General features: G+C 40.0%; 1 protein-coding gene across 1 annotated transcript in view; it reads left to right on the top strand.

The window, feature by feature from the left end:
* Nucleotides 1-4,270, top strand: part of AGO3 (argonaute RISC catalytic component 3) — a 30,007-nt gene extending 25,737 nt beyond the window's left edge. The window contains exons 15-19 of the mRNA XM_059830941.1: nt 130-324; nt 683-817; nt 1,463-1,564; nt 3,230-3,429; nt 4,055-4,270. Of these exons, the coding sequence (XP_059686924.1) occupies nt 130-324; nt 683-817; nt 1,463-1,564; nt 3,230-3,429; nt 4,055-4,163 (741 nt within the window). The 3' untranslated portion in view covers nt 4,164-4,270. The remainder of the gene's footprint in view (nt 1-129; nt 325-682; nt 818-1,462; nt 1,565-3,229; nt 3,430-4,054) is intronic.
* The last annotated feature ends 11,246 nt before the right edge of the window (nt 4,271-15,516 follow it).

The raw sequence follows: 15,516 nt of genomic DNA, 5'->3' as shown, positions 1-15,516 counted from the left end.
ACTGTGGTGGTTGTTTTAACATAAGCATCTTTTACTTGAAAGTCGCTGCTCTTGGCTTTTTTGCTATTTTAATTTTTTTTGGTATAGATTTGATCTTGAAGCCTTTACTCATGTAATCTTCCCCTGAAGGTTGTAGGTAGTATGGATGCTCATCCAAGCCGGTACTGTGCCACGGTGCGAGTTCAGCGACCCCGGCAGGAAATCATCCAAGATCTAGCCTCCATGGTGAGAGAGCTTCTCATCCAGTTCTACAAGTCAACACGGTTCAAGCCCACACGTATCATCTTCTATAGGGACGGAGTCTCTGAAGGACAGTTTCGACAGGTTGGTTCATTTGCGGGTTCCCTGAAGGCCTGTGTTACTAAATAATAACTCCAGTTTTCATATTTGAATAGCTGTACTGTTTGAATTGCTTACATTTACACCAAGTTACCACAGAATAATTGAGACTTTTAAGGAGAGCGTTTCTTAAGCATGTTGGGTAAGAAAAGTTGCAACTTCTTTCCTGTCTGGGAAGGAGAGGTCTTAGAACTTGGGAAGCAATATATATTTCTAACTACTTCCTAAGATTACTAATTGTGTGGCAAAGTTGCACTTAGTGTTAACTACAAGCCATTTATTAGGTGTTGTGTGTAGAATACAATGGAAGGAAAACCTGAACTATTCTGTCTTGTGCTTGTAGGTTTTGTATTATGAACTGCTAGCCATTAGAGAAGCCTGCATCAGTTTGGAGAAAGATTACCAGCCTGGAATAACATATATTGTGGTGCAGAAGCGACATCATACACGATTGTTCTGTGCTGACAGAACAGAAAGGGTAATCGTTGCCGTCCCTCATAGTAGCCTTATGTGAAAAGCTTGACGTCAAGCACTTACACTGTTGGAGAAAATATTAGCATGGGCTTCTCTGTCAATCTGATTGTCTTTGTGTTCAGGGAAGATGTTGAATTGATAAGCACAAAATGCGGCCCCAAATTGAAAAATCATTGAACTTAAGTGTGTTTAAAACAAAAACAAACCCCATCAGGCTTTGTCATGTTGCACATTGATACTAGTCCTTGTCAGTGAACCATAATTAATGCTCATGTAACTACCTAGGACCAAGTCTACAGCAACCTTAATAGAGGAAAATACAAAATGATGGAATCCTTAACATTTCTGTTCTTCTGAGTCGATCCAAACTGAAGCTGACAATTCTAATTACAGATGTGTATGCAGTTTATCTGGCTTTCTGAGATTGAAAGTTCTGAAGTGCTGTGGATGTAATACTCTGAGATAGTAGGGAGCCATACAGTGTCCTTGTCCAACATCCTAGGCTGCTGTATTGACACGTTCCAAACAGTACTGAGGCGGTTAATTCGTGGAAACCTTGCACGTGTTGAACAGAAACTTGTATTTTTAGTTACAGTTGAGATGTATAAACAGTTGTTACCTGCACTTTTTAACAAAACCTTTTCTCTAGGTTGGACGAAGTGGCAATATTCCAGCTGGAACAACTGTAGATACAGACATTACACATCCATATGAGTTTGATTTTTACCTCTGTAGCCATGCTGGAATACAGGTATGGTTGTTTCTTTGTAGGTAAATGTGAATTGAGAACATGTTGTTTTCTCTCTTTTGTGACATTTGTGTTTACAAACAGTTATTTAGTAGGGAAATGTCATTTAGCTCAGTTTTATCTGAGATACCTCATGATTGTGTTACTGATAGTGTTATTTGCTTAAGAGGTGGTCCTGCTACATGTTTAAAACTTGTATTGGTGGTAAGTCCTGCTGTTTAAAGATGTTGCTTTATTTTGTACCTTTGTTATTTCTGAAAATAAGACTTGCTACTTTTATGATTTATAGCCACAATGAAATGAAATGAATACTGAATCAAGTTTTCAAATGTAAACAGTTTGAAAGACTGAAGGCAGTGTTTGATTATTTGCTGACTAAATGCAAACTAGTGAATTACAGGCTGTGGAAATTAAATCCAAGGATGTGGTGGTATTGCCAGCAATACAGTGGAGAGTCAACATAATGATAAAAATTGTATCAGGATATTGCTTAAAAATGGAAAAAAATTAACTCTCTAAATTTTATCATGTGAGTCTGACCATATTGTTGTAAGTTTTGTTTAGGCTGGGTGAGCATATTTTCTTTCCCAGTTTTGAATCATTGCAGTGGTTTTTATTCAGGAGTTCAAAACTTCTGCTGCTTTTCCCCACTTAGATATCTATCTTTATGCTAGGTCTAGGCAAGCTAGTTTTTGGCCCCTTGGACAAAAAAATAAATAGTATGACTATAAGTTGAAGCAGAAACGCCAGATGTCCTTGCAGTTCATTGTTGTTAATATAGCAAGCCACAAAGAAGTCTCAACTAAATTGATACTTTATGTTGTTTTTTTTTAAAGAGAGACTTCTAACCTGGCTAAAATGCAACTATTGACCTAATTCAGTTACATTGTAAGATTTAACTCTAGTGCATCACACCCTTTGTGGGGGGAAGCAGGAGGGAATAGGAATGTTCACTCCAAAAGAGGGTCTTTCAAAATAAGTGCAAGTCAGTCATTTAATACAGAACTTCTAAGAGTTCCTAAGAACTGTATTCAGTACTTGTTTGTGGTCTATAAGGAAACATTAAAGTACTGATGGTGAAAGGCAGCCTGTATCTGGGGGGAACTTTGACACGAGTCACATGTAAAAATCTGTTTCAGCATAATGCCAAAGAGAAATTGCTACTCTTGAACCTGTAAAAAAGGCGACATTGTGTGGAAGTAAGGAAACGTATGTTTTTGTGTAGAACTCTAGAGGTAACTTCTGAAATACTGGAGCTGTTCTAGTGTTCATACTTTAAGTTAGGGTGCTAGGGAATTGCAAAGAGTTAAAAGCAGCAGTTATTTCTCTGGAAAGTGTGTCTTGGTGAGAAACAGTTTTAATTGAAGGTAGTTAAGAGGTGGTGTAATCATAGTTTAGTCATGTTGCAAGCAGGTTTTGATCGTTGAGGGTTATCTAGAAGGCATGTGGGTTTTTTCCAAGCAAGAATAATAAGAGTAATGTAATCCTGTAAATGTTAGACTACTTATTCATCTTTAAATATATTTAGGGCTGACATAAGACTGAATTTTCTTTGGCTGCTGTTACGTAGCAGTTCAGACTAGGTAGTCTGGCCCTTTCTGAACTTAAAAATCTGACCTGACTGTATGGAAAAGCCGGATAAGTGAATTGATGTTCCCTTCTTCTTAGGGTACCAGCCGTCCCTCACACTATCATGTTTTGTGGGATGATAACTGTTTTACTGCAGATGAACTTCAGCTGCTGACTTACCAGCTCTGCCACACATATGTGCGCTGTACACGATCGGTTTCTATACCTGCACCAGCGTATTATGCTCACCTGGTAGCATTCAGAGCACGATACCATCTTGTGGACAAAGAACATGACAGGTAAATGAAAACGTGTGCTTAAGATTTTGTCCCCATTGGTCTTTGCTCCATTGTCAGGCATAAAGCCATCTGACTGTAGATAATTACTGCTCGTTTTGCAGTTAATTTTGTTACCTCTGGGACTAGTCTTAAGATAATCATTCCTGACAGCTGCTGCTCAGTATCAGACAAGAGTGGGTTGGCGGATTCTACTCAGTAACACTCAGATTAAAAGAATTAAGTTTAGTTTCGTATTCTGTTACTACTTTGACGTGGTCTGAGGGAATCAAGCCACACATTTAGATTTTTGCTTTAGAATTAGAGTAGTCATGAATGAAGCAAATGTTAAGTGCCTTCGACTTATCTAACTCTGCTTTGTTTGTCAGAAGCATTTTATAACCTTCAAGCCATCGGTGTATTTGTAACAGGCTTATTTTTAGATGAACAAACTGAGTAGCTAAGGTAAAGGGATTTGTTAAAAGCCTTGACGTTGCTGGGTGAATAGACAAGTAGATTTTTCTCAGTGTCCAGTTCTATTACTATTGCCATGTTGCCCTCCTAAACATTGAAGAGATGTGAAGGTGTCGTCTTGATCTGAATTAATGTGATTTACAGCCCTGCTTGTCTTTTTCTCGTTTTCTTGCAGTGCTGAAGGAAGCCATGTTTCAGGACAAAGCAATGGGAGAGATCCACAGGCCCTCGCGAAGGCTGTACAAATTCACCAAGACACCTTACGCACGATGTACTTCGCTTAAGTCAATAAAATGGGAGCATACTCACTGAAAGGAAGAACTGAAAAATTAAGCCACATACAATGTATGTTTCCAGTGGGGTTGGTTTATGGGGTGTGCCTCCGATCATGCTGAAGTTGACACTGTGCAGGGGCGAGAGGCTAACCCTTAAATTGACACAAGGAAGATTGTTTACTTCATCGAGGAACACAGCACTATTATGCAATATGAAACCAGCCAACTGCTTTTTTGGCACGGTCTCCTGTAGGAAGCACCGCCATCTTTTTTTTTATTTTTATTTTTTATTTCTCGTAGTTTAACCCACTTATGCCTTTACCTCAAGTTGCTCGGCAGCACAACTATCTCTGCAAAAAAAAAAAAAGAAATAATAAAATTAAAAAATCGATGGTGTAATTTTAAAAAAAAAGGCAAACCACCTCTATAGCAACAATCACAATGATTGTCTGGGGGAGGGAAGTGTGCAAAAAAAAATAACCCCAATTAAGTTTTTTACCCCACTGCATTGAGGAATCTTTCTCTCAATATTGCCATCAAGCGTTCGAATGTGAACATATCCAGGTACATTTGAATGTATAGCACTAGCTAGAAAAAATTGAGGGGGGGAAGATGTTTTGCACACAAATCCAATAATTTGAACATAATTTAGCCAACTGCTGCCTTTGTGTCTTTCTTCACAGCTTTGGAGTTCTCAGCTCCAATAATTCCCTTTTCAAAAGCAAAGAAGCTAGTAGTATTATGTGCAGGCAGTAGTGATCCAAACTCTTCTTGCTCCCTGGTGAATTTACTAAAGCTGCTGTTTTACCTAGTCCAAAAGTTTCAATTATTTTCTATCTGGCAAGCCAAATACGTTGAAGCTTCACGTGAGATCAGATGTCCCAAGTTTTATGGGATTACATATAGTAAACACCAGAACTGAAACTTTAGAGCTAAGGTCTTTTTGGAAAAAAGAAAAATGCTAGTTTACTTGCTGCCTCTCACACCTTAATGTGATTTCATATGTATGTGTTTTGAAGTTTAGCTTCCTTTTTGTTTCTTTTATATTTATTAGAGTAATAATAATGCTTTAATTTAATTATTACAGAACATATGGTCAACATCAACTTTTATTTTTTAGAAATGTAACCATGTTTATTTTTAAAAAACTGACAACTTGTTTTGCTATCTTTTAGTGCAATAAGCGTTCTAAAGGAAAACTGTGTCCATTGAGCTGTACTAAAGCAGTGTTTGTACCACTAACTGTGGAAGAATGGACACCTCCATGATTTTAAAAGGACAAAGTAAAAGCCTTAATTTTGAAAGGAAAGTTTTATAGTCAGAAGGAATCTTGAATTTTCCTTTTTTAAATCAAAAAATAGCAAAAACGCTTCTAGAATTCTGCAAGCTTTACTTGTCACTGCAATATTTTGATTTAACAAAGGAATTGGCCATATTTTTGGCTTTGAAATGTGGAGGATATTTGAATTAAATGGAAAGGGTTTTTTATTAAGATCTAAGTTTTTACATGCTTAGTTAAATCTATTTGACATCAGTAAAATGTCTGGAATTAAAAGTTTTTAGGCTTTTTTCCTCTTTGATAATGACTTTCCTTTTAAAATTAAGTTATTGGTAACTTCATTTCACTTTGCAAATAAAGAGGGCTGGGATAGTTCTAACATGTTAAATCACTGAAATGTGAAACAAATTAATGGGACTCTTTCATTCCACTTTAACGGTAAAACAATATTTAAGATGTCAGAGACGAGCATTTATTCAGTGAGGGGACTGGGGAGTTTTGCACTTTGTAAACTCGTGAACTGCATTTTTGACTGTTTTTATTTGCACTGGTTCATAGTATATATACTGCAGATCGTTTGTATGGGCATTGCTGTTATCCCAGCCCTTCTGAACTCCACCTGCTCTCCACATGAAAACCAGTGGGTTTGTATAAGTAGCTTATCTCTTGTCATTCTCATGAAATCCGCTGTTTGCCAATATACTGTATTTTGAGCCTAAAATCTGAGCCCGTTTTGCTTCAACAGGCATGAATCTCCCCCGTTTTTTCTGCCAGAAAACAAAGTACTGTATTTTGTGCGTTTGTATATTGTACTGAAATGTATGTAGTGCTGTTCACAACACTGTCTCAAAGAGCTTTACTAAACAGTTAGTGTATATACATATTTTATCTCCCAATATCAAGGAAGATAACGTAAAAAGACTAACTTTGCAAAGCTAAAATTGCACTGGAACTAGTCGGGATGGTGGGCAGTTGGCTAGTGGCTTGGGGTCCCTGGAGAGGAGGCGGGAGGGTGATCAGGGGAGGCTCGGCAGACCCCGGTGTGTCTGAGAGTCTCTGGGGTCCTGGGAGCCGCACGCCTTCGCCAGCTGCGCCCGCAGGCCCAGGACCGGCCCAGCCATGCTCTTTGACTTCTTAATGCACTTACCTTTCAGCGCCTTCACATAAACCTGCTGCAGGGAGGTTGGTGTAGCTAAACAATTTGAGCGAGTTGGTTTCAGAGTTAAGTCTCTCAAATGTTTTTCTTGGTCTGTGACCTGTCAGTTTTCTCTCAGAAGCACTCTAGCTAGTAGTTCTGTTTATAAAAGGTTCAGGTTAGGCTTTTTACAGAAAATGGTTTTAAAATAGAGAATTTTTTTTTAAAAAATATTTTACAAAGACTTCTTGTGGATTTCTGGCGTTTAGATGAAAATTCCTTTTTAAAAAGTCTTTTAACGCTCCTTTCAAAGACACTGTACACGGCTCATCCTGCCCACGCTCAGTGACTATGATTTGATAAGCTTTTTTGCTTGCTACTTTCACCAAAAAATAAGTTAAACTTCATTGGGGAAGTGACTTAAATTACTTGTCGAGCTAGCATTTTACCTGGTTTTCATGTGAAGAGTATTTGGAAGTTTTAATCTCTATTCTTGGTTTTGCAAATATCTACGTAAAGTGCCGATACTTATTTGTATTACAATATCAAGTTACTGGCGTTGGGAAGGCCACACATTTATGATGCTGTAGCTGCTATATTTATTTAAACGGAGATGGACAATTACTGCACTAAGGAATGAGGAGATAAGCAAGGAATCAAGGTTAGTTAGATATCTTGTTTTTTTCAAAAGAGAATTAAGGGTGTGAAATAATCAAGTGTAACAAAGGGTGCTGTCATTTTAACTGAGATTAAATAGCCAGATATTCTTCCTTTGTTTAAAAACATATATATTTTGATGTTTGCAGTTTGGGGGTGGGGGGTCGGGATAAATGGTACCTCATCTGTGGTGGCAGTTTCCAGTATATTTTCAGAGTATATGGATTTCTTTTATTTTTGTACCTGCTCTCCTTTAAAAAGAAAAAAAAAAATCTCAAATTCTATGTGCTGTTTGGGGAAATCGTGAGTGGCATACCAGATCCCCCCTCTCTTGCTGGGAGCTGTCTGTATATAGTCCAAAGAGAGACGTGGGCAAAGGCTGACAGTTCTGCTTACTTTGCAGACATACTGGCCTCGTTCGTACGCCTATCTAGAAAAACGGTTCCTGTCTCCTACGACACTGTACCAGTTGACTGCGCCGAGACCTCACTTGTACTTAACAAGTGCCGCTAACTGCTTCCGTGGTGGGAGCACGCAGAAGGGCCCCAGCGCTGGGCTGGGGAAGGAGCAGCCTTCGGGTATCGGCCGCACGAGCCTGCAGCTGCGGCGCTGGTGCTGTGCCAGCAGCGGGAACCGCTCCCCGGGGCTGGCGGCAGCGCTTCTCGTAACCTAGCAGAAAGCCTTGCCGAAACCCGCGATCTAGCGACTGGTAGATCCAGATTTGGAGAGAAGTAGAGTGTTTTGTAGTTGAGGCGTTGAACTTGCAACATCTGCTAACAGAATGACTGACTCCACTGTAAGTAGCTTTTCTTTCTTTGTAGGGCACTTCAGCTGTGGCCATTTTACTCAGGATCACTGTATTACTGTTCAGTGTGTAATCTGGTTAAACATGTCCAAAAGTTATTTTTATAGGGTTCATTTTGGCATCCTTTTGGAAGTTTGTTTGGCCACAGAAATGGTTTTCAGGAGTAAAATGGGTTTCTGGAAGTTGTCAGTCAAATTATTTCAAGATGCTGTTGGTCCTAAACTATTTTCACTTCCTCATGTACTAATTTTTGTCCTATGAAATGCTCGACATAAGATACTAGATAGTCATCTTCTGTACAAATTCCAGCTACGAATACTGGTTTTCTACTAGTCTTGAAGTCCGCTCTGGTGAAATTCCAAGCTCAGCCTACACTTAAAGCTTGAGGCCTTTTTTTTTTTACAATTTCTTCATATCTTGTCCTCTTTTGATATCTTCCCCGTTTTGTGAACTGAGGGTTTAGAACCTTACTCAAAGCACTTTTATAACGAAGGAATCAAAAGCTCAGATTATGTACATTGAAACGATAAATTCAGTTTTCAGAGATCGTTATTTCTAAATGGCCATCTTGGTCTCTGGTCACGCCAGGCAGATACTCTGTCCCTTTCAGTGCTGTGGAGTTTCATGGCTGCTACTGGCAGGGTGGTTGGATCCAGTGAAAAAATCCATAGGGATGTCAAAGGGAAAGATCCCTGTCATTCTTTCCTACCCAAAGATGGTACTTTAGATTGATATGGGGTATTAGGGTATCATTTTTGTTTCGGCACGTGTTTAAATAAAACTTCAGTTAGCCAACTCGCTCATCGTGTTTTGTAAACCTGAAAAGATAGTGGTTAGAGCTTGAGCTAATTGATGCTTTCTGCTAGTAGAAGATTTTGTACTTTCAGTAGTTGAGGCATGAACGAGATGGGTACAGGATCCTACATTTTACCTCCCTAGCAGAGTCTCAAGAATCCTGATCTCTGTAACACTAAAAGAAAACCAAATTGCTGTCCCTGAGTAGGCAAAGGTGCATATGGAGGGGAAGTAATTGCAAGGGAGGGGCTTGCGAGGCAAAATGCCGAAGCATCAGTTTTACAGAAACAAGGGTGTTGATGGAGAGACTCCATCCACTTTCCATCCCACGTGCCCTGGCGTTTTCAAATCCTGTCCGAGGTACCCCCTCACCTAACACGGGTAGTTAACATAGGGTCCTTTTAAAACAAAGCAGTTCTGCTGTTTAAAACTTGGAGTGGTTTTTATTTTTTTTTAAGCAAGACAGTCCTCAGAAAGTGCCTTTTTAGAAGATGGTGCTGTAGATTTTTATTTTCCAGTTGTACGTGGCTGAAAATTTAAGATAAATTATTGAAAATGCCAAGTGTTTGATGGTATCTTTCAGGTACTTTCAAGCATCAGCTTCTCTGAGTCAGGACCAAGAATAACCAGGAAGGTGTTTTCATTTGGAGGGAGAGGCATTGAGGAGCGATCACCAAATTCAGCTGGTAGGCTAGAATTGGTTTTGATTTAGTCAATGCAATTTACCTCTTCACATTGAGGGGGTATGGGGGGGTGGGCGTAGGAGAAGGAACAGCACGGAACTCTTGGGGCAATGTGTTTAGTGCTGAAAGGGAATCCGTAGCTATTGAAGGTTGTTGTCTCTTAGATGTAGCGAGCTCCCAAAGATGAAGTAGATAAACTGAAAGCTGTCTGAAGACTTAGGAGATGGTCAGTCCTGCTGTGAGCAGACCTCACATGGCTTGTGTGTTTAAAGGAGTGATGTGCATGTACCAGTGGGGCTTCGGATTCCTAGCTGGGAGTTTTGATGCTCTGGATGGGAACAGCTCGATGGGGTGGGGGATGCTGCCGCGCTGCAACAGTTGGAGAGGGTGTGGGTCCATAGTGAGTTTGGTGAGCATTCCTCCGGTCAGGAAAAGCTGTAGACTAGACTATTAAACACTGCACCTCAGTAACCTTGTAATGCTGCATAAAGTAATAATAATAGCAAAGTTCTGCTTTGATTACACTGTAATGTGCTTGCACATGCCTGCAAAAAATACCCACTTAACTTTCATTTTTGTAATGGTCTTAATAGCAGTTATTGGACTTTTCTTTGATGAACCTTGTCCTTTATTGTGGTGTTTCTGTATATTTATTGGTAATCTGCGTGCAGCTCAAAGGTTTGTGTGTCTCGTCTGTATGTTGCTTTTAACACGTATTTTTAGGTGGGAGAAGTTTCTGAATGTTTTGTTTTTCTTCTCTGAAGTCAGCTTAACTAGTCATGGTTGAGAGGAGACTGAATAAAACAGCTTGATAGACAACTACTTTAATTGGTACCTTGTTTCTATAAGTTTAAAACTAAAATGAGTTTGTGTTCATTTTATTACTGTTCATACAGTATTGGGCATTTAAGATGTAGAATAACTTGATGTCAGTCAGGATATTTTTGAATATCAGGAGCTTAAGCGCAAAACTCCCACTTTAATTGCAAGTGGTGTCATTGCAGGAACATGTTCATGTCCAGCCTTTTTCTAGGAGTAAGCAGAGCTTTTTGACATCTATTAATTTGGACGCGATCAATGAAATATTTAGGGTACGCGGTCCCAGAGTGGGGCAGTGACCCCTGCTTGGAGTTGCCCACACCCCTTTGTTGAAAGGGACACTGTCAGATTAATGCGCAATATAGCACTCCCACTTACGCTACCCACAGAGACTATGAATCAAGTATCTTTTTGCTGTGTAGATTTCTTCTGATTCAAGTTAGAGAAATGACTTGGTATTTCTTGTAGTTTGTTACCAACATTTTGTCTTACTACAGTGCCCAATGCCACTTTGTTGGTATTTAAGCTTGCAATGATGTTAAATTATTTTATATTCCAAATTTCTTATTGTTACTAGGCTAGGATTTAGAAAGCATTTTTTCAGTCTAAATTCTGAGCCAAAACTGTGTCTTCTATCCCTTTTAGTAGTAGGTGTTTTTATCTTTTAGACTAAAAAGGGCCAAAAATCTTGCACCATCAGCTTGTTTGCAGCAATACTCTCCATCTCTTCCCTTGCCTATCAGCCAGTTTATTTTCCATCTACATTTAGCTAATACGAGATTTAGAAGAAAGTTGCTGCCTCTTCTTTCTGTCAAAAGAGATGAAATGGACTTGCATCTGATGATGCTGGTTTCTGTTGGGCACAGATCTCTTCCTAGAAGTCTTGCCTTGGTGATGATGAGCTGTAGCACACATGGGTTTAATTACAGTGGAAATGTTCCGTACGTTTCTGTTGCATTCATTGGAGGGTGCATGATGTTTTAAAGTATCCAATTTAAATACAAGCTAATAAACCGCTGAAGGTGTAGACACTATTAAAATACTTCAAATTAAAAAAAAAACACAACAAAAAACCAAACAACAAACCAAACCAAAACCACCCAACAACCTAGTGCACATGGATAGTTTTAATTCATCCTCCCTCCTGGCAAAGTTTGATACTGAGGATTTGCTGTAATTGATGCTACTCATAATAAATCATGCTAGGATTAATCCTAAAACTGAACTGACTCAGCTATATGTTTATGAAGAGGAGAAGTGGTAGTGGTGACTGTGCTGTTAAACCAATAGTAGAAAGCTCTAAAAAATGCAAGGAGGAAACCTGTCTTCATATTGAGAAAGCTGAATATACTGAAAAAATCTCATGCTGCTAGAGCCTTGTGAACTTGTGTCTTTGCATCCACAGTTTACCCAAAAAGACCCCACGTGACTACTTCAAAAACTAATACATGAGGGGAAAAGCCTTTTCCCGTATTTTTTTAAGAGTGCCTGTTCACCTCCTAAAAGGACTGTGCTGAGAAGCAGGTGGCAGTGCCTGTAACAGCTGCATCATTAAATCAAACTGTGTTTTGTATCTAAACCTTGAAGCTACCTTACTTGGTTCAAAACAGATACAAGTTCCAGTAGATCGGTGCTATTTGAAACAGCGGAGCCAAGGGGGTTTGTGAGCAGTATCTGACCCCTCCATAAAACATAGATGCTCTGATAGATTTCTGGTTGCAGTTTTCACGCAGTTCACGCTGAAGTGTGCCTGGCTACCAAGAAAAACAGCAGCAGGCAGTTGTAGAGTTAATTTTACTGTAGCACTACAGTTGCTCTGCTCTTCCTCAGCTCTTACCTACCTCCCTGTTCCCTTACGCAGGGTCACTCTCCCTCCACTGCCTATATAGAATTAGCCATGTTGAGGACGCTGTAGCTGTGTGGAAGGTGAACCAGCCCTGGATGTGAGGGGTGGTGGTAGCGCGACGGTGGTGAGAGCAACTGCCTGTGGAAATAAAGGACTGGGTAGGAGTTGGGTGATGTCAGGTGAGCTGTGGTCAGCTCGAGCCCTTCAGGGAAATTGATGGGAACGTCAAACGTTAGCTTAGGTGTCCTGAACTGTTTGTGTTGGACTTGAACTCATTGAGAGCAAGCATGTGCCTTTTCCTGATCAAGAACAGAAGCTGGAAAAACTCCCATTTGTATTGGTAGTATGGTTAGTATTTTTCTTAAACTGTTTTTAAAGCTTGAAGTCCTTGGTCAGAATGGAGTTGGTTTTGTGTTGAGTTACTTAATAAAGTGAGCCCTGAATTATTTGTGAATTAGAACTACCCAGAGAGGAAAAGCTTTTAAAGTAAGTGGTTTCTGGAGAGTAATGTCATCAAATAAACATACTTCCTGGTAGACTTGCAATTTTTTAAAATAAAATTTAACCTTGATATGTTTATCTAATGAGAATCATTAATTCTGCCTTTATTTGAATGTTGCCTGTCCAGTAATGTCTTCACTCTTTACCCTGCTCCTGCAGCTTTCCATACACTCCATTGCTTCTTCCCCCCTGTCCCCATTTGGTGGCTGTAAGGACATGAAGAATGTTGTCCAGTGAATGTCGGGGAGCAGTGCAGAGGTCTGATTAAGTGGGAACGTGGAGGTGGGGATTAAACATCACAGATAATGCAAGAACCAGTTTGCCAGCAGCTGAGGGTAGTGATGTCTGCATACCAAATCTTGTGGTCTCTTGGGTATGGAAGGAGTTAGCAAAGTGGTCCGAGGGCAGAAAAGATCCCCTCCTCTCTGATATCGAGGTACTAACAGAGGGAAGGCTGTTGTAGACTGTGTGCTGCGCAAAAGTAGGCGCCTGTGTCCTTAGATTCTAGTTTGGGCTTAAAACTGCTAAGAAAGTGGATTTTTCAGACCGAAATGGAAGAGCTTCTCAAAGAGGTTACATTTTATGCAGTTTTGAGATCCTGATGAGTTATCCAGCCAGGAGCTCTGGTATCAACGCTGACTCTGAAATGAGTTCCCTCTCTGACCTTGGGTAAATTCTGCTTCACTTTTCACCCTTTCTAGAAAATGTTTATGATGATTCACATTGCCTTACGAGAGCTAACTATTAGGTGTTCTGAGGATGAACCGTGTTGTGGAAGTGCTAAATTCTTGATACAAACCTGTGCACCTTCTTGCAAGTTTGCATCTTCAGTTAATACAGTTCTGTTTGGAGTCTGTTTCTGACGTGAGCCTGTGCTCTTTGCTTACATCTCATTGTAGCTTTGCCCAAGGAGGTCCATTGGGATTGGTCCCCTGATGTTTACCTGTTGCTTTCTTTTGAGATAATCCATTTGTTGCTAAACAGGCTGTCAGAGGGCAAGTTTATTTAAATGAAAGGTGTTTTTTTATTTTATTGCTGAGAATTATATAGGTCTTTCAAACACATTTGGCAATTGAAAAATTAATACCTTCTGTAATACTATCTAGCAACACAGAAAAATATGACTATATGTTGAGCTCAGGGCTATGCCAGCCCATAAATCATAGGTCCACAACCCATTTGAGTACAGGTGTGCAAAAATTAGCTATTAAAATAGTTACTAATAAACTTTCATTATGCTTACACTTGCAAATCTCTTAAATATATTCAAAACCAGTTTCTCTGATAGAAAAATCCATGCCTTGCCGGTTAGTGTTCACTCAGACACATTAGCAAAAGTAATACCCACTGGAGCAATGCTAAATTTAAAGAACCTTTTGAAGTTTTTGAACCTGATGGTGTGCCAGCAAAGTAGAAACTTGAGTAGTGCTCTTTAACTGGTGAGGAAAATTGAACGCCAAAAAAACTTGGTCAGAGGAAGACTGCTAGAGATAAAGTTCGTCTTCTGACTTCTGGCAACTTTGCAGTGAAGAATGGCTTCTTTTGGGTACTCGGTTTTGTACATCACTTTCCTCCTGTGGCTCTAGTTTTTTGTTTTCTTTGGACTTGATTTCTAGTCTTCATCGACATGTTCTCATTTCTGCAGTTTTCAGTGTTGAATCTAGCCTTGAGACAACTTAATGTTGTTTTCCTGTAGAAAAACCTGCTTCTAGAAAGTTGCGTTTTGTGTCTGTTTTGCAGGCAGTCTTGAAAAGCGAGCCTCAGCACAGCAATAGAGTTGGCAGAACAAGTTTTTGGTCCAAAATGTTGATTTTACAGGCTTGTTGCTCAGCCCCTGCTGCCATGACCAGCGACGCTGGTGCACAAATCTGCGTTTCACGGGTTAGGTGATGCGCTTTGGGCTCGCAGGGTACAGATCCTCCTGTCCGGTATATTCTTGTTTCTCCCCTCGGTGTAAGCAGTTAAGCTTCCCCAGGTAGGCTATCGGTGGATAAATAGTGTTGTCACTTGTCATGGGGAAAAACTAGGCTGTTTATGTGGCCTGGAGGTGTCTGATCATAGATAAGACCATTGTCTATCTGCAGGTATTACTTTAAAGCTTTCACGGTAATTGGTAGCATTCGGTTATGAGCCAATATGGGTATTAAAGTATCTTCAGGAGAAGGTGGCTCAGGTGGCATAGCGCGTGCCATAAACATTGCAAGGGATCAAGCTGTATTTGTTTGGGACGCTGCTGGAAGCAATGTTGTGCATATAGATTTTTGCATATTTAATACCATATGTTTAAACTGAAAAAAAAAATTGTGCTGTTTGGGATTCCTTTTCAGAATAAAATTCTAATAAACCAGTCCGGTGGATTGAGATTCCCTTCTATGTGTCTGTCTTTCTCATATGCTGGTAACTGCTCCCCTCTTGGTTTGGTGTTACCGTTGCTTAAGCAGGAACCGGAATATGTTCCCACCGTGAAGGTACTGGGGGTTTTCAAAGCAAAAGGGAATCGTTTCAAGAATAAAGTAGGGCTGTGACTTGAGACATTGCACAAATAGACTGTAGGTGGATGGCAAACAAACTGGTAAAAGCCTTTATTTTTACTTAACCATCTTGACCATGTGTGCCTATTTGTATTGCGGATGTGGGCTGCAACCATGTGGGGTGGGAGGGAAACGCGTGTCGGTGTGTTTTGAGATGTACTTGCTAAGCAGAAGCGGTGTCCTCTGCCCGTTCTCCCTTTCCAGACGAATTGTTCTTGCCAAAATTTTCTACCTGTTGCAAGAGTTGCTTTCTTTCCAGCACAGTAAAACGTCAACTTCTTTCACTGTTCCTTCCCTCTCGTAGGCATCTG

Source organism: Gavia stellata, chromosome 29, assembly GCF_030936135.1.
Source record: "Gavia stellata isolate bGavSte3 chromosome 29, bGavSte3.hap2, whole genome shotgun sequence".
Classification (NCBI taxonomy): Eukaryota; Metazoa; Chordata; class Aves; order Gaviiformes; family Gaviidae; genus Gavia; species Gavia stellata.
The sequence above is the reverse complement of the archived record's forward strand: the minus strand, read 5'-3'. Positions and strand labels throughout refer to the sequence as shown.